The sequence below is a fragment of the Pundamilia nyererei genome, unplaced genomic scaffold, assembly GCF_000239375.1.
Source record: "Pundamilia nyererei isolate P.nyererei 1_Seehausen unplaced genomic scaffold, PunNye1.0 scaffold00079, whole genome shotgun sequence".
Lineage (NCBI taxonomy): Eukaryota > Metazoa > Chordata > Actinopteri > Cichliformes > Cichlidae > Pundamilia > Pundamilia nyererei.
The window spans coordinates 577,831-605,413 of record NW_005187480.1 but is presented as its reverse complement, the minus strand read 5'-3'; the positions used below and the strand labels follow the sequence as shown (position 1 = coordinate 605,413).

At 43.6% G+C, this 27,583-nt stretch overlaps 1 protein-coding gene across 2 annotated transcripts; it reads left to right on the top strand.

Moving 5' to 3' along the window:
* Positions 1-222: 222 nt before the first annotated feature.
* dgkq (diacylglycerol kinase theta) lies at positions 223-27,354 on the top strand. Of its 2 annotated transcripts, none has more exons than XM_005737739.1 (23): positions 223-1,435; positions 5,794-5,873; positions 9,901-10,000; positions 10,095-10,180; positions 11,780-11,905; positions 13,047-13,200; positions 14,510-14,587; positions 14,744-14,835; positions 15,706-15,920; positions 16,275-16,365; positions 16,525-16,579; positions 17,733-17,794; positions 19,339-19,489; positions 19,711-19,749; positions 20,833-20,948; positions 21,179-21,327; positions 22,430-22,578; positions 22,706-22,884; positions 23,771-23,871; positions 24,078-24,224; positions 24,307-24,418; positions 24,510-24,662; positions 26,906-27,354. In XM_005737739.1, the coding sequence occupies exons 1-23, from the start codon at positions 1,210-1,212 to the stop codon at positions 27,002-27,004; spliced, it is 2,760 nt and encodes a 919-aa protein (XP_005737796.1). In that variant the 5' UTR covers positions 223-1,209; the 3' UTR covers positions 27,005-27,354. The 2 variants fall into 2 exon arrangements, with proteins under 2 accessions (XP_005737796.1, XP_005737795.1); XM_005737738.1 differs by having other exon boundaries at positions 21,176-21,327.
* Positions 27,355-27,583: the final 229 nt, after the last annotated feature.

Sequence of the window (27,583 nt, the reverse complement as noted above, 5' to 3'; positions counted from 1 at the left end):
CGCTGAAGCCGAAATTTGATCACAGACTTTCACTTTGCATGTTTCGTTCTCATAAACTACTCAACGTGAAAGACTGAGGAAGAGAGTAAAGAAAAAGAGGAAGGAAAAAAGCATCAGGAGGAAGGAAATGAGATAAGAAATAAATGCTTTTAGGAAACCGTCATTCAGTGAGACAGGGAAGAGCCTCTGTGATGAGGAGGTAGGGAGGAAGCGAAGGAGACTAGGGAAGGGGATGAAGCGCAGGGAGGAGGAGTAAATCAGTGTTGGAGACTGACGCGGAAGAAGAATCCGCCTCGGAAAAGGAAGAAGAAACCCGAAATGAAAGCAGCCCCCCCGTCAGGGGGACTTCACACTTGTTGATTGTCGTCGGTCTCCAGTACTGAGGCGCTTTTTGGACTTCTTTTCCACCGATTTGTTGTGTCTTTCTGCGGGCTTGGACCGGCTGTTTTGGGGGTGCCTGGCTGGCTGAGTGATCGCTGAGACTGAAAAGATCACCCATCCATTTCACAGACTTCACGCCGCTGCGGACACACTCGGCATCCAGTTCTGCCCGATCGATATTTCATCATTTATTCATCCACCTTCCTTAGCAGGGAGCTTCGGGAAAGTGGCCGAGCAGGGCGCCCTGTCCTCCGCGCTGCGCCGCTGGGTGGCACCGCTGTCTCCGGGCGGAGGGTCTTTCTGATCGCGGGGATCGAGAGCAGCAGACGCCGTCGAAAAGGATCGAAAATCCAGTATTACTCTCTCACTGGAACAGCTGTCGTGTATTTTGGAAGAGTGGCTGGTAAATGTGCGGGGAGTTTGTTTTTTAACGAGCCTGTGAGGCGGGATTCTCAGACAGCACACCGACCTCGGCGCCCTTTCCGCCGGGCAGCACCGCTGGCTCCAGCCGGTGCGATGACCGACCCTCCACGGGGCGACACCGACGTCACAATCGCCATAAACTGAGCCGTGAACTGGTGGCCTGTTGTGTGTTTTAGGACCTGGATAATTATCTTCCAGAGCGAGGGGGAAAGTCCAGGACACACACCGAGCACGGCGCCCTTTGCCGGGCTGCGCCGCTGTGTTTGGCCCGGTGGGATGTCTCTCCACTACGGGTGAACTACTTCCTAGACATCCAGCCCTTTTGGCACCAGGAGTTACCGCTGTTGAACCCCGTGTTGTCGCCCTGCTGTTGGGAAGTTTTTATAAGAGGGCGGGCAGGAGGACATGGCGGACTCCGGCCGGCCCAGACCGGCGGACCCTGATGCCGCAGAGAGCCGGACAGCGAGCCCGCTGGCCGGGAAGAAGAGGGCGCAGCAGTCCCCCGGACTCCGGTCCAAGTACCAGAGCTCTGCACCGGGTCACTGCTTTAAGAAAGTCACCCTGACCAAACCTACCTTCTGCCACAGCTGCAGCGACTTCATCTGGGGGATCATCGGCTTCTTGTGTGAAGGTAAGACAGCAAATATGCTTTATTTATCGGGGTCATTACTTATGCACGAGATCAAAGTTCAGCTCGTGAGCTTCGCAAGCGCACATCCGGTTCTCCCCGCCGGAACCGAACCAAGCCTGAGCTGAGGTGTGTTTAACAACGTGATGAACCCGACTTACACCGATACCTGCCCCGGACACGGAGCTGATCCGCTTGAGGAGGCCAGGCTGGATCCCAGACCGTATCCCAGTCCGACCTCAGGCTGCAGCTGGAAACTTTTACAGGATAATGTGTGGTTGCTCTAAAAGTCTGTCTGCATGCACCAAAACATGCAACATCTGCAGTTAACCAACACAGACAAGGGCCCATTTGTTCCCTTTTTCCTTTCCTGTTCATTTTCTTCCTCCTTTCCTTCTCCTTGCCTCCTCTTTTCCTTCCAACACATCTTAATCATGAATTGGGAGGAGAATCAGAGAGTACATCCAGCACACCAACACAATTCAGTCTGCCCAGTAACACACTGGTTTTGCATAGTGTGTATGTGTGTGCACTTAAGTGTGTGTGCATGTCTAAAGGAGGCAAAGTGTCTATGGCACAATTGGAGCTTCAGTCAAGTCGTGATTTACTTCCTGTGGTTGTCATGGCAACAGGAGACTGGCAGGGATGCTGGTTGTTGGAGGGGTGTGAGTGTGTGTGTATTTGTGCGTCTCTGTGTGAGTGAGAGCAGAGACCATCCTCTTCATCACAAGCAGCATCAGATGCATTAAAATGTGCAGCAGCGCTTCTGCTCGCTTACGTAACCTTTCTTCTTTAAGCCGTCACTTGGATTAACACAAACCAGTGATGTCATCAAATTGCCTAGTCCGCTGCGTTGTTAAAAGCCCATTTTCATGTTTCCCTTTACCTTTATGTAAAAGGTGAACCGAGTGGACTCTGACCTCCGTAGTCTTTAGTATAGAGGTCACAAGGTCAATCAGGTGAGCTACAGCGGCGCCCTGGAGATGACTTCTTAAACCTGCATTTGTTTTAATGGCCAGTGGGGAGGGGGTGGGGCTGCATGACAATCACAGTGATGGCGTGCAATCGAGTGAATAAGACATCAGTCACACAAGCTTGGAGAGCGGTGGAGTGGTTGATGGCTGAAGCCTCAGTCACACAGGGCTGCAGACCAATCAGTGACCCCCTGGCAACCACCTGTTGCTAGGGAAAAGCATGTATTCTCCGACCAGTTGGCCAAAGCCTGGCTGTGATTGCTTTGGTAGCGAGGATATTGCTGCAGTCACTGTTTGATGGACTTGTGCATAAACACTGCCCAGCTGCTCAGGAGCAGGAAACTGGAAACTGTGAACACAGGAAACACGGGCTGTTTACCTTCAGAATAAAAGCTCACCTTTTCAAACATGTTGGCTTCAGCGTTGAGGCACAATTTTAATTTCTGTTTACTGCCGCTCGGCATGTAGTTGGCGAGCGTTTGCAGACGGACGTGAAACCTGCTGGCAACCACACAAATCATCCAGCTTCACCCAGCACGGGCCAGCAACCTCCAGGAGTCGCCGCCAACCAGTCACTGAATGCACGTTTCCATAACAACCAGTGGTCTTATCACGTCCAGGGTCATTATAAATAATTAAAGTTGACATGAAATAACATTTTTGTTGAGTAAAGTTTAAACAAACGTAGAGGACCTCTTTGTATCTGTTTGGTAAAAAAAACTCTGTAGACGTTTAAGGAAATTGATGCTTGGCTCCTTTGACCTTTAACCTCAGTGGACTCTTTCCTGATGAGTTTGTTGTCTCAGTCACTGTTTTCAGCTTTTATTGAATAAAACATGAAGTTTATTTTGTAAAGTGGGGTCCCATCAGAGTCAGAGAGCAGGATGCGTGTGGTTTACTCGGTTTCTCAGTCACATCTACCCCTCGCTTGCCACAGCCAGTTTCAAAACATCAAGATGGCTGTAGAACAGGACTTCACCAACCGAAGGGTGATGTCACAATGGCCACATCCATCTTATATACCATATATGTCCGTTTACGGCTGTGACTGCAGCAGTGAGTGAGCTAAAAACAGAAAAAATAAAGTGAGCACAGAGCACAAAGGGCAGCCTGGATTCCTGTACATACACTGAGCTCATTATGAGAAACTGTGTGTAACAGGAACGGCCACTGCTGGGACAGGAGTACAGATCAGAATAGATCCCGTTTTGGTTACGTATCTCGGTGAAAACACGGGGCCGCGACGGCGGCTGTTCCTTTGTGACCAGAGCTGCTGCGAGTGCTTATCACGCACTGCTGTAATTTACATGTTTCCAGCGGCAGCACCGCCAGGAGCCACGAGCACCGACTTCTTATAAAAGACGGTTGCAGCCACCATGTCACACACAGGTTTGCACGCAGCATTCAGGAGCCTAAACTTTGACCTTTTGGCTGCTACCATGTTAGTTTGTTGGAACAGATAGAAAAGCTATAAAAGAGCAGGACACTGATCAAACGTTCAGGCTGCAGAAGGTTGTTTTTTTTGTCTGTCCAACATTTAAAATAACTGACTGATTTAAAATCAGTCAGTGAAGCTGCAGGAAGCAGAGAGCGACTGTCTGATAAGAGTCAAGTATGAACGTTTGGATTGACATTATCATCAAAAATTCATTCAAACTGCTCCTCATCAAACACATTAAAGTTTTAGCTGTGATATCGTGGACTCTGAGCAGTCATTGCTGAGTCACCGGCTGTGAGAAAGTGCCTTCATCGGGGCTGTTAATGACCCGCCGGAGCTCCTGGACAGGAAAAACCTGACTGATCTCCTCTGGCCTCGGTCTGCCACTCTGTGCTGGTTGTCTGGATGGTGTGCACAGACGTGCTTGCCTGCAGCAGGTTTTATTGTTCAAACTGGCCAGAGTGAACATTTGAGGTTTACCACAGTGTGACAGCACAGGCAACAACACGCACACTCACTAAATGTCACTTCAGCACACACAGCGAGAGCGGACGAGGTGCAAACGTGACCAGCAGTCATCCAGCTGACAGCTTCCTTTCTTCTTCCAAACACATTTTTATTGTTCGCTCTCACGGTGTCACGGCTCCACGCCGCATATCTTCCACCGGGCGCTCGAGTGAAAGCGTTCTTATCTGAGCGCTGCGGGGTGGATGGGCGGGTGGAGTATTGGAAGTAAAAGCAGCAAGAACAGATCAAAGGTTTCTGCTTTTGTTTAACTCCATTTAACTCGGCTGAATTTGGAGGCAAATACAAGTCAGTACCTGAACTCTGACCCCCTCAGAATCAGCTGATGTTTTTTTATGTGCAATATCTTATTTACTAAAGCAGCTCAAAGGTTTACCCTCATAGTGTGAGTATTTTCAGAGTCGCGGGCCTGTGAGGGACACAGAGGGTCCAGATTTGATGATTTTTAATTGTTTTCAGCATTTTTGAGCTCTCATAACATCAGGAGATATCCACGAGGTTATTTGAGGCCTGAAAAACAAATTTAAGTTGGGTAAAAAAAACCCAAATCAACTTTTTACTGATGGGAATCACCAGACACCCCACGATGGGACATTATCACTGTACGACTGCAATACTGTCAGTTCTTTTTTTGCTTTAAAAATTGTGAAGCACAAACAGACCGAGTTTATAGAAGGAAGGAGGTCGCCGTCCTGTTTTTACTCGCGTGATGAGCTATTAGCTGCTCTGAATTCAGACTTGTCTTCGTCGAGCTCAGCGTGTCCAGCTTTGGATGGTTTTTCAGTTGTGGCAGTTTGACGTAAGGCTATCTCAGGACGAGCCCTCTTGTTTGTAGTTTTATCATTTGGTGTCCATCTATCCACACGATATGACAAAATATCACGATACTGTGCTGATTTTTCTTTTACTTTTTACCCACTCCAAGCGTCACAATCTGAAGACAAAATCAGTCTTTTTGTTCGGTGCCGCTTTGTCTGCCTGTGAGCATCAGTATCGTATCATAGTTTCAATAAAAGGCTTTAAAAGTTTAACGTCAGGCAGAGGAACAGAAACAAGCGTCGGTGCCCTGCATGTCCGAGCTGCTTTCTGAGAAACCCCCGAGGTGTGCTGGAGGTAACGTCAGCTGTAATGAATTAAGAAAATCGTGCTCCAGGTGAAAGTGATGGTTTGCAAAATTGCACTGAAACTTTTTGAATCTGTACCTGTTTAATTCATGCCGTGCTTTTTTATTTTTTTTTATGTTTGTGCGACGGCTGTATTTGTGTTAATGCCTGCTGCACACACGGTCAGTTTACCACTGAGATGCAGAGATTATCATATAAATATCATAAGAAAAAGCATCTCTTTAACAACAACTCAGAAAGCCGAGAGAAACCCCGACAGTGTTAATGGTCTCTGACTGTGCTCCTCTGTCTCCTCCTCAGTGTGTAACTTCATGTGTCACGAAAAATGCCTGAAGACGCTGCGGAAGGTTTGTTCCTCCATGACTCCGTCTCTGGTCCAGGTGAGTATCCAACATACGCTCATGCTCCAAACTCCAAATGAGCCAAAATGCGTCACTACAGACACGGGACAATGTTGGCCCGATGCGTCTGGAGTGGGAGCAACGAGAGTAAAAACAGGAGGAAGGTGCTGTGTGAGAAAACAGAGAATTTACATTTATTTCACAGCCAGTTACTAGTCCGTACAGACATTTGCACATCTATAAAACCTTCCTGCATTGAGAATACAAAGCAAACGTCGCTACAGGATGTTTTCTGTAACATACACGTGGTAGTTGGTTCGGATTGGAACCGCACCGAGACCATCTCCTCCAAAATGTCTCAATGTCGTTGTTTTGGTTCGCACCCGTTTTAAACAGACTAAACACTGCAGGTGAGGAAACACCTTTACTTTAATCTCTGGACCCCAGTCCGGGAGCCAATGGGACGAAGGCAGGGATCCCCAGACGTGATGAGATGGGGTTTATTTTTACACCTTGCAGGGCTGAACTTCTTTAGGCATTACCCATCAGAGAACGAGAATGCAAACACGATCAGATCAGACATCAGCCGGCCTTTAACCAACCAGCTCCCCGGTCCAAATGCAATTATGCTGATGTGCTCAGCTGAGAGTCTGGTGCATTTACTTGTAGAAAGTAGGCGCCATGTGCGCTGCCTCCTGCACACTACACCCATGCATCCACCCGCATCTAAACCACACAGAATATTTCCAGTAACATGAAAGCATCTGAAGAGGACTATTTCCTGCTCGCTGCTGGATCTTTGGCTTTGTGTTCACAGCTTAAAGAAAAGTTCAAATATTTATTTAAACTAACAAGTAAACAGTAATTTAATATTTCACAATAAGGATTTCCAGCAGTCCATGTTTGTCAGTCCGCACGCTCAAGTGGTTCAGAGTCGCTTAAGTTCAGGTGTGTGTGTGTGCGTTTGTGTATAGCATTTATTGTTAGCAGTACTACCCAGGTAGTGTGTTATATTGAGCTCTCATAAGCCAATCTGTCCAGAAGCAACGCAGCTTGCATCACAGGTGGATTAATTTGTCTTACTCGCACAATTTCATTTGATTTAATTCACATTTTCTCGATTGTGAACAGCGGCCACATGAATCCACCACTTACTGAATTGCGAGAATGCAACTCATTGCTACAAAACGTGGCTGCAATGTAATTTATACAAAGACCGCTTGTACAGTACATTAAACTTACTTCCTAGCTTACTTAGTACTTAGAAGTACTTCCTTCCTACTCTAAGCTCACAAGTAAATAAATAAAAAAATAATAATACAACACTTAAAAGAAAACTAATAGAATTTACATACTTAGCTAACAGGACTTAGCTAGCTGTTAGCACTTAGCTAACAGCTAGCTTGTTATGCTAATTATCCTTAAAAATAAAAACAGAGGTATATCTGGATCAAAACAAAAAGTGTTCTCATTTACCAACAAGCAGAAGAGTAAAAGCCAACTTTGTATCTTCAACCATAACTTTTTAATCAGGACTAAAGAAAAAAAAACTCCAGGTGAGTTGCTCCAAGAAGCATAACTAGCATCAACGTTGTTCTCCTGCGCAACTCAAATTCACAAGCACCACACAGTGTCATAGTGCCACCTGCTTGCATTCCTTGAGTTAATTTTATCAGGCAATTTTTGTGAGTTAGGGTTGAAACAAAATGCTTATTTTCAAATCCGGACCTGAACCTCTCACAGACCACCTGTCCACTCTTTAATAAGTATGTCTGTCATTGTCTCAGGATCTAAGTGACATTCAGAGCCCTCAAAGAGTCTGTTTACTGTAAATAACAGTTTAGAAACCAAATCAGAGCAGGGATTTAGCTTCTGCTGTGGACTTTATCACTCTGTATTGTAAGAAATGAAAAGCTGCAGAGACTTCATTGCACTGAAACAAGTGGATAATTGTGTTTCCAGTGAAGGTGACATTCTAGAAATGGCCCATGGTGAGTGAACAAACTCTACCCAGCAGAACAAACCAGACATAATCAGCCAATAAAGTTATAAAATGAAAGCAGCAGACCTGCTTTGTTCTGTCAGCTTCACAGTTTGCTCTCCAGCCCTTCTTTTTATTGTCTCCTTCACTTTTGCCGCCTCGCTGAAACGCTACACACGCGCCGACACGATGTTTATCGATCAGCACAGCACTGATCACTGAGCTTGACTAACTGCTGCACCGATCAATAGCCCTGCAATAAACACGAGCAGGCGGCAGCAGTGGTGTTTTCTCCTCACCTGCTTTTAATGTGAAATATCCTCAGGCTCCTTATTATTGCTCAGGCAGCTCTTGGGTCAGGTTTAACTAAAGAGCGTTCAGTATTTCTACCCTCCGACCTGACAAGCAGCAGCTCCATTATAAGCACAAAAACGGCGCGGCACAAAAATAATCAAACAAAACACAAATGGAAAACAACAGCTCAGAGTGTGGTCTGTGTGGTGCTTCACGTAACATACTTTCACTAGACACACTGAAGTGTGATCCAGGAAGTCCAGTTTGGAGGTTTGGACACCAAAACACTCAGCTTACAGAAATATGATGGACAGTTACCAGATTATTATTACAGAAACCAAAACCTGAAGGCAGCAGGGCCCCTCAGAGGTTTCCTACATGACAAGTATCATCATGATCTTCTTATCACCTCTGATAGTCGACTGGTATCTGTGCTCAGTGCAGTGTTTGATGTTGCTGGTCACAACATTGTAATGAAGAAATTAGAATACACAATTAGCATTAAAGGAAACGCACTGTACTAGTTTGAATTGTATTTATGGGATACTTCCTGGTATTTTGCATGCAAATTTTGTTGGAGATTTCCTCAATCACCTAAGGGTCTGTGCTGAAGCCAAACTTTTTACTTTATACATGCTTCCCTAATGTAATATTATTAGAAAACAATATGTTTCTATGTGGATGATAACCAGTTATATTCATCTATGACATCATCTGACACAAGTCAAATTGTATTTCTCTCGATAATAAAATGTCGAACAGTAGAGATGTGCCATAGCAGAGTAACAGAAATGTGGTTTTACGTACATTCGGTACAAGTTTAAGATAATCTGAATCAGCATAACAAAATAATATGGTATCATCTGCGTATAACTTTACATAACACAGTGTCATCAATATAAAAACTGGAAAAACAACTGAACCCATAACTGAGCCTTGTGGGACACCGTTAAGCATTAGTTATCATTAATGTCGCCGACATCTCTTCCCAGCTCCACGGCTTTTCAGGGGCAAAAGTTTAAATAAAGCTCTAAAAAAATGTCATATATAAACATCAATGTGCACACACTAATAATAAGATAATGTGTAAGTAAATGATTAAAGCACATTCGTGGAGTAGAATTAAAACTTAATGTAAATACACTGTGAGCTGCCATACGGCTGCGTTCACGTTGTTCTGGGGTGTTTGGCTCTCTTGGATGTGATGCAGCTGCAGGCCTTCACTCTGCCCCTCATGTTTGAATGTTATCTTCTTACATAACCTGTCATGCCGCTTCAGTGGTGGCTCATTATAAATAAAGGATTTGGAAAAATGCAAAACTATAACAGATCCCTCTGTCCTGACGGTCTCTTTATTCATTATAAACATTTCCACTCGGTCATTACAGTAAAGTACACAAGCGACACTGAGCGAGGAGCGTTAAAGTGAAGGAAAAACAGAGCAATAAAATGCATTTAATCATTTCTTTTTAAGAAATGAAGAGAGGTCATTGGATCAAACATGGCAATTACAACAACAACAACAAATAACAGCCATGATATTTACAGCAACTTTTGTAAGTCAACATAAAAACTGCAGCCAACAGCTGTATTTTGATGGGGACTATTTTAATCAGAGGAGCAATGCAGATTTACAGACTGTTTGGAGCAGCAGGAGCAATGTGCTGTTTTGTTTTGGGGATTTTGTTTTTTTAATTAAGCTCTGTATTCATGGACAGCCAATAGGCTGGAGGCTCAGTGTTGCGTTTACTTTGTCTGTTTGTTAACATACATTGCTGCTGCCCCCTGCAGGTGCCGGTGGCTCACTGCTTCGGTCCCGCCGGTCAGAAGAAACGTTTCTGCTGCGTCTGCAGGAAACAAACAGAGGGAAGCACGGCGCTGCGCTGCGAAGGTCAGACCAGCACCATCACCAAGTAGACCAGTGGATTAAATCTCATGAGTGATTTTTTTATTAGCGTGTGTGTGTTTGCGTGTGTGTGTTTCAGTGTGTGAGCTGCATGTCCACGCTGACTGTGCCATCTTCACCTGTGCCGACTGTCGCAGCTGCCAACTGGACGGGATTCTGGAGCAGGTATCGCTTTAAAAAATATCAGTATAAATATAAAGTGTTTCCAACAGTAAGCTGGACTAAAACTACGTAGGCCAATGCTACAGTTTTCAGTCTGACCTCATGGGGGCGCTACTGCCTTGTTTCTTGTGCCTAAACTCGCAAACAGTGACACAGAAATGTCACTGAAGATGAGGACTTTCTCTATGACGTTCACAATCAGATCATAAAAGGGCTGAACCAGAGAAGTTCAGTCAGTTTGGTTAACAAACGGGCTCTTCTTAACTGGCACAGAGATGCTGTGTTAAGGCCGTGTGTTATGTTGTAATGCACAAAAACACCACCAGAGGGCAGGCTCTATAGGTGGAAGATGCAGCTGAGCTCAGCGAGCTGTGAAACATGACTGCTGGAAGTAGTTTAGAGTAGACTCCAGCTACGTGATCCATCAGTGAGCCGTTTGGCACATCGATCGCTTTAATAATTATTTTAGGTAGTTTAATAGTTTATTCTGATCCCTCACATCCATAGCTATGACGACTTTATTGTAGATTTTTATTGTATTTCTTTTTAAAATACTGACTTTGTTAGAAGTAACACAAGGCCTCTGAATTTATTCTCTTATATAATACCTGCTGCTCTCTGGTGCCAGCTGAACCCTCAGCGTCCACTCATCTCGCGGTTTTGGTTGGTGCTTGTGCAAACCTGAAACTGTCTAACTCAGTTAAAAACACAAACAGGAAATAAAGCAGTCGTGGTGGTCGTCTCAAAGTGTTCTGCATCAGTGTTCTCCATCTCTGTGCTCCTGCAGTGAGCGATCACTGAGACGTGCTGAAATGACCTTGTCTCTCACGCTTCATCCCTTGCTTTGCACGCGAGGTTACCAAAAAAAACGGGCGCATGGCAGGGATGCTCTGTCCTCCGGCATCTGTGACATCATTTTTTGTGACAACAATGAAAACGATCAGTCACTCCTTGAACTGAAGAGCAGGAGCTTGAGAAAGTTCATGCATCAGTATTTTCCACTAAAGGAGAGGGAAGTGTCACCAAATGCAGACTTTGTGATTAAAACTGCTGTGAATATTGAAGTGTAATACCATGTGCACAAGATGAGATAGTAGATATTTCCACCTTAAAAAACGAAAACAAAAATAATTGATAACTGAATTCCTACCTGACAAATTTTCTATAGTTTGAAATGTAGGTAGCGCCCACTGTGCAGCTAGTCTACAATAGAAACTGGGCTCTGTGAAGTAGTGATATTGATCAGGTCCAGTCAGTCTGACTTTAATCAAAGACGTTGTAAGACACTTCAATGAGGATGTCTGCTGTCGGTTCAGTGTGTGTAGCTCGATCAAAACCCATCGATCGCTCACAGTCTGGATAAAAAGTGAAAAGCATGAAGCTGATCTCCTGCAGAGCTGATGATGGCAGACAGGCTGACAACAACCCCGGGAAGCTGTCGTCGGGTTTCAGCCCATCTATTCACACAGTGCACTTTTCTTTTTCGGTGCTTTCCTCCTCACAAATATGACATTTCATTTTTACATCCTCCTCAATTAGCTGCGGCTGATGGGGACTATTTTTAGCGCTGGACTGAAACTCATTCTTTTCTTTCTGCTCCAGGATACATACCACCACCACTGGAGGGAGGGAAACCTGGCGTCAGCGGCAAGGTGTGAGGTTTGCCGGCGTTCGTGCGGGTCATCTGACGTCCTGGCAGGGATGAGGTGCGAGTGGTGCGGCATCACGGTGAGAATCAGCGAAAAATGTGTCAGTGTTGATTTCCTCTAGGGTGGGGTTTAGGTTGGGTTTCAAGCAGCTCAAGTGCTAAAACATGCAGTGCCTCTAACGTCCAGCAGAGGCTCCAGTCCAGTCATGACACCTGTACAGTTGATGAATTAAATTCCATTAAGGTTTAAAGCTTCACCCCAGCTAACTGGAGTCCCTCCATTCCCAGACTATTCTCTTCCTAAATTTAAATTGAACCTCTTTGAGATCATTTAGCTGTCTCTGGTCCTGGTGATACAGAAACTGTTAACAAGTAAAGGTGATTCCTGAGTCTCCACAGATCCACCTTACCCCATAGACCAGGGGTGTTGAACTCCAGGCCTCGAGGGCCGGTGTCCTGCAGGTTTTAGATCTCACCCCGGGTCAACACACCTGAATCGAATGATTAGTTCATTACCCTCTGGAGAACGTCAAGACATGTTGAGGAGGTGATTTGACATTTAAATCAGCTGTGTTGTAGGAAGGACACATAAACCAGCAGGACATCGGCCCTCAAGGCCTGGAGTTCGACACCTGTGCCTTAGACTGTATATATAAGTTTCTGGACTCAATATGAAATTTCAGCTGTAGTTTTTTGTGACCTCTTTGGGAACCAAGAGCACCCATATTTGGATCAGAGGGTGGCATGCGTTATCAGCTAAACTACCAGCTAATGCTAACTAGCTTGGTTATCAACCTAATTTACTTACTTAGAAATGCTCCAAAAGGCTCCAACAGCACAAACACAGTCCAGAGGTACAGTTCAAGTGAAGCCCTGCTAGCAGCTAGCTGAACTGTCAGTCAAAGAGGCCACGCCCCTAATAATGTAAATTTTAACACTGTACAGGTGTTATGAAGGGGGGATTAGCTACAGATACTAAAGCAGTGTGTGTATCAGGCTGTAAACGTGTCTATTTCTGCTGTAAAGTTTTAACATGGAGTCTGTGGGGACTGACTCGCTGCTGGAGCCCCTTGTGGGCGTTAGAGGAACTGCAGGTTTTGGATTTGTCTTCCACCCTCAGACGATGAGGCTGATAAAACTCTGAGATCACGGGTGTTACATGATGTTTCACTTCCCTGAGCTTGGTGTGTGTAAAGTGACATGTTGCTTTCCCGCCTGCAGAGCCATGCAGCATGTTACCTCGGCATGCCGGCAGAGTGCACTCTGGGACGTCTGCGCTGCATGCTGCTGCATCCGGCCTGTGTCCGCCTCGACTCCAGAAACTTCAGTAAGATGCACTGTTACCGCATCGCTGAGAGCTGCAGCCACGAGCTGGGTATGCACACAGTGAACCCCGCCTTACAGAAAATGTTCACACTTCAAAAAAAATAAAGATTTACATCATCGGGAGTTAATGGGAGGCAGGTCTGCACAGCAGGAGTGAAACAAACACACATATGCTCCTCCAGACCACATCCTTTGACGCTACTGACACAAACTGTGTGAACCGCAAACGCTCGGCTCGTTTCCTGACAGCTTCACTGCTGATCTGAGCTGTGAAACTGAAAAAAGATGTTTTTAAAGAAGTCAGGATGTGAATAGTGCAGACAAACATCCAAACGCCGAGAGCTGAAACACGAGCCCCTGCAGGTTTCAAAGGGCCAAATCGCAAAATTCACAAAAACACTTCAGGGTGTTTCTGTTTTCCAGAGAATTCTTCCAAAATAAAACTCTTAACAGCAAAACAAATCAAAGTCAGAGGTCAGGAGGCTGCGCGTGAAGAAAGGCGATCCAGACGATCTCCAAAGTCTCACAAGATCTGAACTCACTTTTCTACTCTGTTTGTAGAAAGAGTTGAGACACTGGAAATTAAATACAGAATTTGATGATTTTAAAATCCTGTATTTTATTCACAATAGAACACAGAAAACATATCAAATGTGTAAACAGAAAAATAAGATATGAGCTAAAACTCACAGGTTGGTGAATCTCTGCCCATCGTTACTTCTGAGAAACTCTGCCTCTCTAAGATGCTCTTCTTATACCCGCTGTTTCTTTTTAGTATTACTTACGTTTCCAGCCTTTTCTTGCTGCGTACCAACATTTTGAGACATGTTTCTGCCATCAAATTCAAATTGAGCTTATAATTTTTGGGAAATCTCTCAGTTTAAACATTTGTTCAATTGTGAATAAAATATGGGTCTATGAGATTAACACATCATTGCTTTGTGGTGGTTGGTGTTGTGCTTCTACGCTGAAACACCAACTGTTGTGGTGCTGTCAGAGTCCTTTTGTATTTTTTAATTGATTGCTGATGCTTTGAGTTGATGCACCTGTATGAAAGGTGCTGACAAATAAAGTCAAACAACAACTAACAGTAATAAACATGGAGCTGAGACAGACACAGCGGCCTCCTCACAGTGATTGTAAAGACGTTTGTCTTTTTCTTTCTTGGCTGGTGATATTTTATTACTTGACAAATCCACAAACTAAGATTTCAGACGTCAGGCTCTAAATGAGAATAAGGTGAGCTGCTGATCTGGGTCTGTTTCAGGTTGTTCCAGCTTGTTGAAATCTGATCAGGAAGTTCTGTGTCCAGTAAACTGTCTCACCTGACCGGCTCTTTTCCTCCATGTTTCCATTAGATAACTCCGATGATGCTGATCTCTCTGCTGCAGCAGCGCCAGCATCCAAAGACGGTCAGCCGGCTGCCTCAGAGTCAGGTCGGTTCACCGTATGTCTGTATACAAGCTCCCTTTGTGTTTCAGAGGTTTTATTAATGACCGACTGGTGGACGATACAGCTGTGGAATAACATTTCTGCTTGCAGATGTTGCAGTCACATCTGGTTGTGTCTGGTTTGTTTACTGTGACCCACAGGTAAACAGTTTCTCAAGGTGTTTGATGGCGACGATGCAGTCAAGCGCGGTTTCTTCCGACTGGTCTCAATCACAAAGAATGAGGAAGTGGTGGTAAGGGCTCTGCTTCCTCCCAAAAACCTGACACACACACAGACACACACACACACCAAGACAGGTACTACTACCTCTTCTACCACCGAAATCTCACACAACTTTCATGGAACACAACTTTCAAAATAAAAGCAGTGAGCTATAATTCTGTAAAAGCTATTTTTAGTAATATGACACAGAATGGTGTCAGAGGAATATCCCGAACACCGTGACTAATCTTGCTTCTCAGTAAGACTGTGTCTAACTTTGACCTTGGTTGGATTTGAATATTAATTAAGGAAAGATTATGAAATGAAAAACCAGGATTTACATAATTAAATAGTTACAGATATGAAAGGCTTAAAACCCCCAAACTTATGAGTAAAGTCAAAATTATGGCGTAAATGGTTTAAAAACTTTTCATATACAAATTAACAATAAGTTACAATAAAAACAAATCAAAATTTGACTCAAACTTAAAAGAAAAAAACAAATCAATAAATTAGAAGATGACAAATGATAAAACTAAAAAAAAATAGTCAAATTTCTTTGATTAAAAAAAGTAAGTATTCTTTAAAAAAGTTTAAATTTTGTCCCAAAAACAGGAGAACAGTCAAAGTTCAGATTTTAAATCTTAAGTAAAATAAATTAAATAAATAAAATTCATAACTGTCAAATGAAAAGTCAACATTAGGTACAGCAATAATTGAGAATATGAAAAAAGATTATGAGCTAAAGAGTAAGGCTTTTAAGTAGTGACAAATTGAAACCAAAATGAAGACTGTAAACTAGAAAGTGAGTTAAATGCCTGAAAAAATATACTTCTTTTTAGGCATTTAAAAAAACAAACAAAAACCCCCATAGCTCTATGATACCTGTGTTGTCCTGCAGGAGGCGGCGCTGAGGGCCTTCTACCTCCCCGACGACCCTCAGGACTTCGAGCTGCACGAAATCGGCGGCCCGCAGCGTCTGCACAGCGACGACATCCTGAACCGCAACGGCAGCCCGGACAACAGGAACTCGCTGAAGGACGGAGGCGACTCGTGGCTGCTGAGGGCAAAACCCCGAGTCACTGAGGTCATCAAGGTGTACACTGACTGGCCCAAGTGAGTTTAGTCAGGACTCTGTCCACCACAAGAAAGCAACCTTTTGTCATGTACTGTGTATAAGAGATGAACGTAGCCACTGTGATGTCACCCACTGGTTGAATCACGAGGTAGCCCCGCCCACTTTGATTGAATCAAAATTTCTGACATGATCATCGTCCTGTATATAGTCCTTCAAACGAATGACTAATGAGACCATAAACGTGTACAGCTACAGTTGTTTGCAGCCAGAGGAGTCGCCCTCTGCAGGTCATTGGATTTAATGCATATTTAAGCCCATCAAACCTGGAAGCTACGTCCACCGTTACACATAGAGTCCCTGGTTTTTGTCAACTAACTGTTTTTGTGTTTCAGGTCAGGCGTTGCTTTCATTTCGGTTTCCGTCTCAGACAGCAGCACGACGTCCTCGGTCCTCGCCGAGGTTCTCAGTAAGCTGGACAGACAGGTAAAATTACAAGTGTTAGACGCGTCCAGGCTAATATTAGTGCCTGAATGAACATGAGCAGGACATTTGAGCAGTTTATACTTCAATCGGCAATTTGAGCTGTTTATGTAAGTTCAGCCCTGAAACCACTGATGGTGTCGATGATATGTGCGGTTTCAGGAGGAAGATCTATCAAAATTCTCTCTGCTGGAGGTCTGCATGAGCAGCAAGCAAGGTGAGAACTACCCGCATGAGGAAAAACTAAATCACATTTTGGTGACTGTGAAGAAAAATAACCCAACCTGCAGCTGACCTGGAAAACGAGTATGAGCACTGCGGTAGAGCACATATTAATGCTGACACGATGATGATGCGGTGTTATTCATATGTCCCTATTACATCGTTTATCACTCAATCACGGGCCTCTTTTCTCTCGACCAAGCAGGACCAACTACAGGAACCATGTTGTTCTTGTACAGATTTAAATCTTATTTTATTATCACTATTAATAAAAACCATTCATAGATTTAAGTTTTAAAAAAAAAGCTTTGTCTAGAAAAACAATCACTGATTTCAAGCTTTTCATAGAGTTCAGCATTCTGATGTATGAGCCACACCTGTACGTCTACAATCTTTTATTTAATACTTATTTCTGGCGAAACTTTACACCGGAGTACCAGTATGAAGGTCAGAAATTGCAAGGGTAAAATTTTAATTGCAGATAGTTTAGATTACAAATTTATTTATGGTGAGAAAAAAAATTTAAGTCACCGATTAATTTAATATAATATAATATAATATAATATAATATAATATAATATGAATCAGGTCTTACAATCTTACTTAAATCTTACTTTGTACAGCCATTAATAAACAATTATTGAAATAGTTTTTTAAATAGGCTACGCCCATATTTGTTGCATTTCTGACCACGCCCCCTATTTTGAGATTGCCTTTAAGCCACACCCAGTACAGCTTTTGATTTTCTTTTGTTTTATGTTAAACTTACTTTTTGAGACGCTCAGCCAATATCAAATTTCAGCCATGTTCTCAGAGAACATGCACGATCACAATGAAATACATTAGGTCTCTAGAACACGTCAGAGTGGGGTTTTTTTGTAGATCCATTTTTGAAGTGCTTCGTGGTCAGCATGGAGCTGCTTCTGGCCCATGAATATTTTCAGCTCAGTTTAGTGTTTTGAATACTTCACCCACACCTGAGCTGCACACAGTACAAGCCGCTGTCATTCTCTTCATTTTAAACATTACGCACCTTCTTCAGCGCTTCTAAAACCATAAACCTGGACCTTAGAGCAGAGCGTGGAGTCTCTGCAGAAGCTCTATGTGATACCGGAGAAGGTCATGACCTTTCTGTCTTTGTCGTCCAGTGCAGAGACAGACGCTGACTCCTCAGGAAAAGCTTCGGGACAAACTGCGGGAGATCAGGAAGGTAAGAGGACAAACAAGATTTCATGAACTTTCATAAATGCCAACGCTGAGAATAAGTGATGCATTTAATTGTTGCCTTTTGCACATCCAAAGATTAGTGACTAGCCACGTGTCTGAGGTCAGATTATATGAATATATTCGATTATATTCACCAAGTTAGGGTAAGGTTTTGGTAGCGCCTGCGTGTCATTCTGTCTGTAAACACGATAGCACAAAATTTTTTGAATGAATTCTGATAAAACTCTGTAAGAGTGCAGAGTGGGCTGGTGTTGGCGGTCCATTAGAGCTTGGCTTACATCCACTGAGGTCTTTAACTTCATGATTAATTGGTGGAAAACTGACTTAGAAACATGGTTCAACATATAGAAGGTCTCGTCCAACATAATTTGACCTCTGACCTCTCGTACAAGGTCAGTAGATTGATGTGAAGGTCACAGTGGTAACAGGAATATTTACAGCTTTCTAAAGCTACGTTTCCATTGTTGATTGTGTTTATGGTGGAGTGAGTACTGTCAACAAAAAGAGGATGAGCTGCATAGTTAAAAGTATTCTGCAGTATAATGTTGTATAAAAAGTTCTGTTTATTGTCCTGTTATTTACAAATCAGTATTTATTATCCGTTACCAGCTCCTACATAATGTTTGCTACGCTCACCACAAACCTCTTGAAGTATGTTTCATAAGAACAAAGAAAAGAAGTGTTTATGAGCGTTTACAGCTCAAACACAGCATGAGGAAGAAGTGCACCGCAGCCTGCTGATGCTTGATGTGTCGACAGATTTAGCCACACTGACCTCGGGGTTGTTGGTACACAGCATCGTTTCACTTCTCTTTTTTATTTTGATTATACGCTTTTAACACCCAGCTTTAGTCTGGAGTTTAATTTTAGTTACTGTAGTAACTCTGACAGAGACACGTGTCACTAAAATAAACATCACTTTTTTTCTTCTTCTTTTTTTTTGCATTATTATTATTATTATTACTTTAGTTGCAGGTATATAAGTCTGCTAAGCTGGATATCCGAGCTGCAAATATAAACATTTTTACAGTATAAAAATAATGGTTTCTGCAGAGGGTGACACTCTTTGGTTTCTCTGTGGCAAAGCCGCCAGCATCATTTAGCTGATTCTGCTTCTTTCGGCGTCTCCTGCTGTGCGTGGTTAGGATCTGCAGTCCTCGCAGGGATTTCAGTCTCCTCTCGCTGTCAGACGTTTCCATGTGTTAGACAAACGTGTTACCCACTCCACTGTGGAGCCACTCGTTATTCAGTTTGCAAAATTCATCTGCAGGTGTTTACATAATCTTTTATTTTGTCTGCATGTTTTCTGTTTTTGTGACCATCGAGAGGGAGAGGGAGGGGAAACGTAGAGATGACGGGCAGGTAAAGGTCGGGGACTCGTGGTCTGCATCCTAACCGCTTGCCTCGAATTCAGTGAGCTTTGTGGTCATTCCTGCGTAGTGCCTCAGTTAGATCGTAACCATAGTACAGAATAAAAAGATGGTGGACGCACCCTGACGTGGTGATGTGGCGTCGCGCTATGTGCAGGTGTCTCTGCGGCAGATGAATCAGACTCGGTTCTACATCGTGGAGAACAAGAACCGGGCGGTGCGGGTGGAGCTGCTGATTGGAGGGCTGCCCCCCCTGCTCACCACAGAAAAGTACACGCAGCTGATCGAGGAACACCTCGCCATCAAGAGTGAGTCGCTTTAAAAAACGCATGCTTTCCTTCTGTGGCGCCCTCTGGTGGGTGGATGTGAACCAAACGTGATTAAAGCGTGTGACGAAGTTAAAAAGTGAAGCTCTGTTGTGTTTTTATTCAAACCGAAGTTTTATGTTCAGGCTCATTTCTCCTTAACTGTTAATTTCAGGTTTAATTCTGCCGCTCTGACTCACCTGTCCTCCTCTTCCTCTCTGCAGGTCACCTGGTCACCATCAGCAATTTCTATCTCAATCAAGGTGAGTCGTCCGTCATGAAAGCAGCCTGCTGGGCAGGTTTGAGGACACATGTAGTCTTTCCTGGCCTCCTCCTGCTCAGATCACCTTCTGTAGTTTTCACACTGGTTCTGTCCCACGAGGACTTCTTGTGTCCTTATGGGTAAATAAATTTGAACACATCTTACTGAATTTATGTCAGAAGAAATCTGTGAACTGCAAACTAACCATGGTGAGAGTGGTTAGTCGCCTGATGGACAGAGACGGATAAATACATGTTTCTAAAGAGGACGGGACTCTCTCTGAAATGCGCTGCTGTCCAGATCAGTTAAATGGTCTTCCTGACTCACTGACGCTCACTTATGAGGTGTGATCAGAAAGTTCTGGGAGTTTTCCATAAAAATCTAAAATCTCTTTTTCAAGGTCATCTTCAGGTGCAGCTGAACTCCTGTGGTTTGTTGAAATGGTGACTCTTCAGCTGTATTTTTCTCTGTGCTCAAAGGTGCAGTGAGGTAAACCTGCTGAGCAGGTAGGGTGCGTTGAACACTGCGTTGAGTGGTGGCATCATTGGCGTCGTTTCCTTCGGTTTTCTCCGTCAGAAGTCTGTGTTCGCTGTGCAACCCTGGGGGACAAATATTTAAAGAAATGATGATAACGCTGACGGTCACACTGCTGGCCCGATGAACCTCAAAACCATGACTTTGTATTATTTAAGAGCAAATTCTTTCTGATCACACCTGGTTTCCTGTCTCAGTGATGGATGTTCATATTTAACACAGTCAGAGTTTCTAATGATGAGCTCAGTGCGTACAGATCCCACAGCTCAGCCTTAGTATGCTCTAAACACTTCGTTTCAGTTGGCTTTTTGTACCATTGGCTCTATATGATGTCACAAAGAGTTATATTCCTAATATGGTCATCTCAGACCTACATGCTCCACCCCCTTCTGTTTAAACCTATAAGGTACGGCTGTCTTAGAAGAAAGTTAGCAGCAGCTGATTTGAGATAAACTGAGGGTCTGAGACATCAAACTCAGATTTTTCCTCTGTGTGTGTGTGTGTGTGTGTGTGTGTGTGTGTGTGTGTGTGTGTGTGTGTGTGTGTCCAGGTGCGGTGGTGTTGCAGATCTCGTGTTTCGCTGAAGCGGAGAGGATCTACATGCTGGCTAAAGATACTTCGATCAACAACAAGACGCTCACCTCGCTGGTCATTCCGGCGATCACGGTAACTGTTGTTCAAATACGCCTCATTAAACTCAGGCTCTGCGAACACACTCTTAGCACGAGGAGTTTTGGTGTCTTCTTACCGAACCGAGCAGATGTAATGAGGCTGCGGTGCTTAAAGAGCTCCAGGAAAATCTCTGGAAACAAGCACACTGAATAAAACCATTCAGCTTCCAGATGTCTCTTACCTCTGCCCAACATCTCACCAGCATCGGGTTTTCCTTTCAGCAGAACACGCTGGGAGCAGACGTGTGTCCTCTGCTGGTGTTTGTCAACCCGAAGAGTGGCGGTCTGAAGGGGAGAGAGCTCCTCTATGGTTTCCGGAAGCTCCTGAACCCTCACCAGGTCTTCGACATCATGAACGGAAGCCCGCTGGCCGGGTGAGGACAACAGCACACCTCCTCGGTGAAAGCAGAGGATTTTCCGACGCCGTTACTACTTATTTTATAGAAAAAAACTACAGATCATCACTGTAGACACAGCAGTGGGTTTGCAGTTAGCAGATCTCTTCTGATTTCTGGTGAACCTTTCGCCTCACTGGAACCATAACCAGCAATAAATTTACTTAGAGAAGAATTATTGTTATGTACCCCTTCATAACACCTGTACAGGGGGACGTTCTATAACTCACCTTACAGTTTAATTATTAGGGGCGTGGCCTCTGTGACTGGAATAAATGTGCTGTTGGAGCCTTCTGGAGCTTTTTTAATGCAGTTATCTGACCAACCTGCTGTGAGGTTAACTATTTCTAGGATTTTATTTGGATGTTTTTTTTGTTTATCTGTGTCGTGTCTAATTCAGCTAGCTATCATTAGCTGATAACTTAGCTCCACTTCTGGGAGCCAAATATTGAGATAATATTAAGGGTTCAAAATGGTGGAAACCAGTGGGTTTCACATGTAGTGTGTGACACTTACTGGCAAACCTGGCAACATTTCCATCAGTATGCTGCAGACCGGATTTATCACCATCAAAGTTAAAAGGTGATACAAAATGACATTTGCCTGTTTATTTATGATGTTATTGTTATGGTTTGTTAGTAATTGTTTAGGTTTTAACCTAATTTTTAAAATTTGAAACAGAAGAAAACTGAAGTGGTTGTGCTTTCTAGAAAGAGTTGCAAACAACCTCAACGCCATGCAGAACAACTGAAAATAAATATAAGACTGCAGGGGGATGCGACAGAGTACAAAGAGATGAGAAATTACCACAAAAAAGACACAAAACAGCTAACGAGAGCCACAAAAACCATTGCCAAGTAACATAAAATCATCTCACAGAGCCACAAAAAGCTGAAAAAAAAGCATTGCAGATTCAACCCAGCAGCAAACAGTGAGGCTGCTTCCAGTCTGGGCAGGTAGTCTGTGGAGGGGTACCAATCTCCTAAAGACATTTGTGAAGTTTCAGTCTGTGTCAGAAATGTTCACCTCGTTTTAAATTGTGGTCATCGCAGTAAAACTGTCTCTACTGTTCGCTCTGCAGCCTGCACACGTTCAGGGAGGTTCCCCGGTTTCGGGTGCTGGTCTGCGGGGGCGATGGGACGGTTGGCTGGGTGCTTGGAGTGCTGGAGGCTGTAAGGCACAAACTGACCTGTCGCGAACCGCCCATCGGCATTGTACCACTAGGAACAGGTGAGACCAAACGCTGCTCCTTTTATTTGTTTTCTAATGCAGAGACGAGTTCCTGTTGAGTCGATTTGGGCACTTGGCAGTTTTTAACTTGCTGGTAAACAGTTGAGTTTGATTTGTGTCCTGTCAGGTAACGACTTGGCTCGTATCCTGCGGTGGGGTCCAGGTTACAGTGGTGAGGACCCTTACCACATCCTGGTGTCGGTTTATGAGGCTGATGAGATTCTGATGGACCGCTGGACCATCCTGCTGGACGCCCAGGATGTCTCAGAGGATGGCAAAGAGAACGAATTCTTGGAGCCACCCAAGGTCCGATCCAAAAGCATTATCATTATTAGATTAAGAGATAAAACATAATTTCCAAAAACCTGAAACATGTTCGTGGTCTAGACTTTACAACCAGGCAAAAGTCCATGAACTAACAATGGTCATGGTTAGTTCAGATGCATCTGTAACAGCTGGAACAAGAAGTTCCACTGACTGCTTCCCGAAAGCCAATCAGCTGAAAACATCCTGCAGTCTGGTCATTCTCCTGATGCCAGAAGTGAAGTACAAGCTTGTTGTTGCCATTTGATTCAGTTTCAGCTGCTCACAACTTTCCTTTCATACAGAACAGAAAGGATCTGGACTTCCTGGAAGTTTTGTTCATGTTAATTTGTTCCAGCTATCAGCTGAACTTTGGAGGGAGGTGGTTTTTCTCCTGGTGTGTAGAGGGGCTATGATGTCATCCAAAAACACTCCACTGATGTTTTTGCACAGCTGATGCCAGAGCGAGTTAGGAAAAACCCTTAAACCCAAACAAACTGTTTGTTAATTTTAAGGATATCTATGAACTCCACAAGCTACGGTAGTTTCCGCTGCCAAGGTGGAGCCCAATGGTGGTCGATGATTGTTTGACAACAAGATTATGCACAAATTTCACAGAACCCGAAGGGAGGTGGACAGGACACCTCCCTTCAAAGTAAAAATGTAACAAGCCGTTAAATTTTGGGATCACTTTAGAGAAAAAGTGAAATAAATCATGTTAGCCTCGGTGGAGATCTCGGTTCTCTGGGTATCCCTGTAGTTCTTTTTGTTTTCACAAGTTAGGGTTGGTTTAACTTCGCTCAGGTTGTGGATGTTTCCGTTTTTTATACAGATGCTGTGGTGGAAAAAATGGATAAAAGTATCATGGAAGTATCTGTCTTTCCCTCAGATTGTCCAGATGAACAACTACTTTGGTCTCGGTATCGACGCGGAGCTCAGCCTCGACTTCCACCTGGCTCGAGAGGACGAACCCGACAAATTCACCAGCAGGTGAAAATTTATGAGAGAGCCAGAATTTTGTGGTCGATTGTAATTTCCCATTAAAGTTGACGCTTTATGAATAAGAGTTACGATTGTTTTCTAGTTGACATCTAGTGGCCATCAGTGGTATTGCACTTTACAGAAAGTACTGGTGCGTGTTTCTGACAGTGAAGACCACGTTTCCAATCAGCCCTTTTGCTTCCTGTCTTCCACAGGTTTCATAACAAAGGTGTGTATGTGAAGGTAGGCCTGCAGAAGATCAGTCACACCAGGAGTCTCCACAAAGAGCTGCAGCTTCACGTGGACGGGCAGGAAGTCCCATTACCCAACATAGAGGGGCTAATCTTCCTCAATATACCCAGGTAACACACACACACTACACACACACACACAGACACACACACAGACACAGTCTTGACCTCACGTTCATCTTCTTGTGTGTAGTTGGGGTTCAGGTGCTGATCTCTGGGGGTCAGAGGTCGACAGTCGCTATGAGAAACCCAGCATCGATGACGGCCTGTTGGAGGTGGTTGGGGTCACAGGGGTCGTCCACATGGTGAGACAATTTAGAGTGAAGAAGTACAGACTGGTTTTATCCAGAGGGTTTACCACACTGTGTGTGTGTGTGTGTGTGTGTGTGTGCGCAGGGCCAGGTGCAGAGTGGTTTCCGTTCTGGGATTCGCATTGCTCAAGGGAACTACATCAGGCTGACATTGAGGAAACCGATACCAGTCCAGGTGGATGGAGAACCGTGGATCCAGCCGCCGGGACACATCATCATCTCTGCTGCTGGACCAAAGGTACACTCCGTTTGTCCCTGCACGGCTTCCGTAGTGTTGGTTTTTTTACTTTAGTGAGTGTTTTTTTCCATTTTTATAGAAAATAACATTTGAACATAAGACAACAGAAGAAGGACCGACCAAACAAAAAAACAGAAGGGGGATTAGGCCATCTAGGTAGAAGTTTGACATACACAAGGTTACAAGTTGAAAATTATGTACAACTCAGATACATATTATTACCAGAGGTAATACAAAGGAATACCACAAGGCTCTAGAGTAATTTCTCAGTAAGAAAACATTTACATTTCTTCCAGTATTTTCCACATTTTTCTGAGGACAGTCTCAAGGAGGTTAGTCGCTCCATAACGTGAATTTCGTGTGTTATTTCTGTCCAGTCCGAAACAGTTGGAGGTTCCCCATTCAACCACTTGCGTATTATAGCTTTTTTTGCTGGCTGCCTGTAATATCTGTAGCAGGTATCTGTCCTGTTTCTTCAGTCCAATTGTTATGTTGCCTAAGTAAATGACACTGAAGCTCCCCTCCACCTGTAACCCAGTTATCTGCTTGGTTCTTTCAACCACTTCTGTCCAGTAGGGGGAGATTTTAGGACATTCCCAAAAAATATGGAAGTGGCCTACTGAAGTATATCCACATTACCTCCAACATTTACTATGTTCAGCATTTTTACTTCGGAGTTCTTTAATCTTAGGGGTGATTTAAAAAAAAAAAAAGAGAAGCTCTGAGTATTTTTCCAAGCCATGAATCGGAGCTTGAAGTAGTGGCTATGGTTTTACATATATTAGACCAATCTTCTTCAGATAGGTTTATTCTGCCTCTTTCTCCCATCTGAGTTTAATGTAAGTGGTAGAGTTTCCTTTCTATCTGTAGTATTGAGTAGGTCATAGAGATTTGTTTTTTTGTCAGTTTCCCTTTACATGCATCTATAAAAATTTGAACTAAAGGCTTTCTCTCCTTGGACACAATAGCTGTATTAAAGTGATGTCTTAATTGGAGATATCTAAAGAAGTCACGCCTCTCCAGGTTGTTACTGTCTGACATTGTTGAAAGGTATTTAAATCTTTTTCAGATGATATTTTCCAATATGCAGTAATGCCAAAGTTGCACTTATATTTAAACCTACTATCAATTTTTGCAGGGGTGAATTCTGTGTCATATGCTGGCCAGTGTAGTATTCTTGCATCACTTTCAAACATTTTGTCTCTAAGTAACCTGAGCCAGATCCTCAGTGGTACTTTTATGCAGTTTGATACTTTGCAATAATGGTTTATCCCCGAGAATAGCCGGGAGAGGAACATTCCGTAGTGTTTGAATGTTTTTGCTTTGATGTCTCTTTACTGAAAGAAAACAAAGTTTTCTCGTTGTACTACGTATTTTAGTTTATTCAGGATGTTTGAGGCATGCACTCTTTGGTCTTTCGTAGTTAATTCAAAATAAAAAGCAGCTGGTTCTTTGACTTTTGTTTCTAAATTCACAAACTGTAATTGAAAACCGTGACTTCTGGAGTCATCCTGTTCCTCAGTGTTTACAATCACACCAGGGAAATCGTAGCCGGAGACTGTGGCACAACCAAAATTATTGTGACCGTGTGCAAAGAACTCACGATCTCGTCGCCTTTGAAATGGTTGCTTCAAAGACGGGGATCAGGTCTGCAGCTAGTCGCAGTCAGTTTCAATCTTGAAATCATCAAGATGGCAATGAAACAGCAATTAGACAGAGTTATCTCTTATCTGCTATCAGTCTGTGATTGGATGGGGTGAAGTTGGCAATTACATGCAATCTTTTTGTGAAAATACAGCGATTATTGTGATAATCAGCAAAAACTGCAAATTAAACTGCAGAAATTAACTTAAACTATTAAGTCCAGACAGATCCTCATGGATGCTAATGATTAATTCATGTGGTCTCCTACAGTTTGCATAGAAGTTACTACTCTCCCGATGGTACTTAAACTATTAAAAGTGTGATGCGAACGGGAAACGGGGAATGTCTTCAACGTAAAAGTAGAACCTTTTGTAACATGTTAAGTTCTATGGTAAAGAGCAACTTTACTTTGGAGGTGATCTTTACAGTTGTATTTCCTGTAGTTTATCTTTACATGTAGCTTGTTATATATTATGTATACACCTGTAGATGATCTGTGTTTTAGTTTGGAGCCGCTCCTTGAATATGTTTGTGTGAGGAAAAAAACTTTGTTTGGGGGTTTTTAGGGTTACACTTCTGTTGTCTTCTGCTGTTTGTAGGTTCGGATGCTGAGGAAGTCCAAGCAGAAGCAGAAGAAGTCATCAGCTAACATGAGGGACGGACACTCGGATAGTCCTTCTTCCAGAGATGGACACTGACCCGATCACCCGATAATGGCCATCCTGCCTGTTATCTGCCTCCTGCTACTGCACATGGGTAACCGTTTTGGTGCCAGCAGCCAGCTGTGAATTCACTCATGTAGTTTTGCAGCGACACTAACGGGCCGCAGACGGACCACAGACTCGTGGACGTTTACCGTCTTGCAAAGTGGGAGAAAGTCATGGATCACTTGGGATTGCATTTCATGCCTACTGTCCAGGCGCTGACCATTTACAGAAATCACAGTAACCGTGGTTAATAATTCCACTCCTAACTTTTTTACTTAACAGTAAATAACTCACAGCAAGATGTCTGCATAGACTGCAAAATAAATTGTGTTGAATTGTGACCATTTCTCAGTATGAATAAGCTCTGCGCTGGAAAAAGAAATCTAAACAAGTATTTAAAGTGTCTGTCCGGACGTGACTGTATATGTGCAGTAAGTAGCAGTACTCAGTGTCAGCTGATATATTATATAATAACTTTAGTCGTGAAAAATAATGTGCAGCTATAGAATAATTATGACCTCAGTGTTGTTCTGTTTGTCATCAGAAAATATGAAGAAAGCGGATGCTGAA

Coding starts and splice junctions, on each gene's coding strand:
- dgkq (XM_005737738.1), top strand. CDS start 1,210: ATGGCGGACTCCGGCCGGCCCAGACCGGCGGACCCTGATGCCGCAGAG. Junction 20,949..21,175: donor TGGTCATTCCGGCGATCACG/GTAACTGTTGTT, acceptor TTTTCCTTTCAG/CAGAACACGCTGGGAGCAGA. Junction 23,872..24,077: donor CCCGACAAATTCACCAGCAG/GTGAAAATTTAT, acceptor TGTCTTCCACAG/GTTTCATAACAAAGGTGTGT.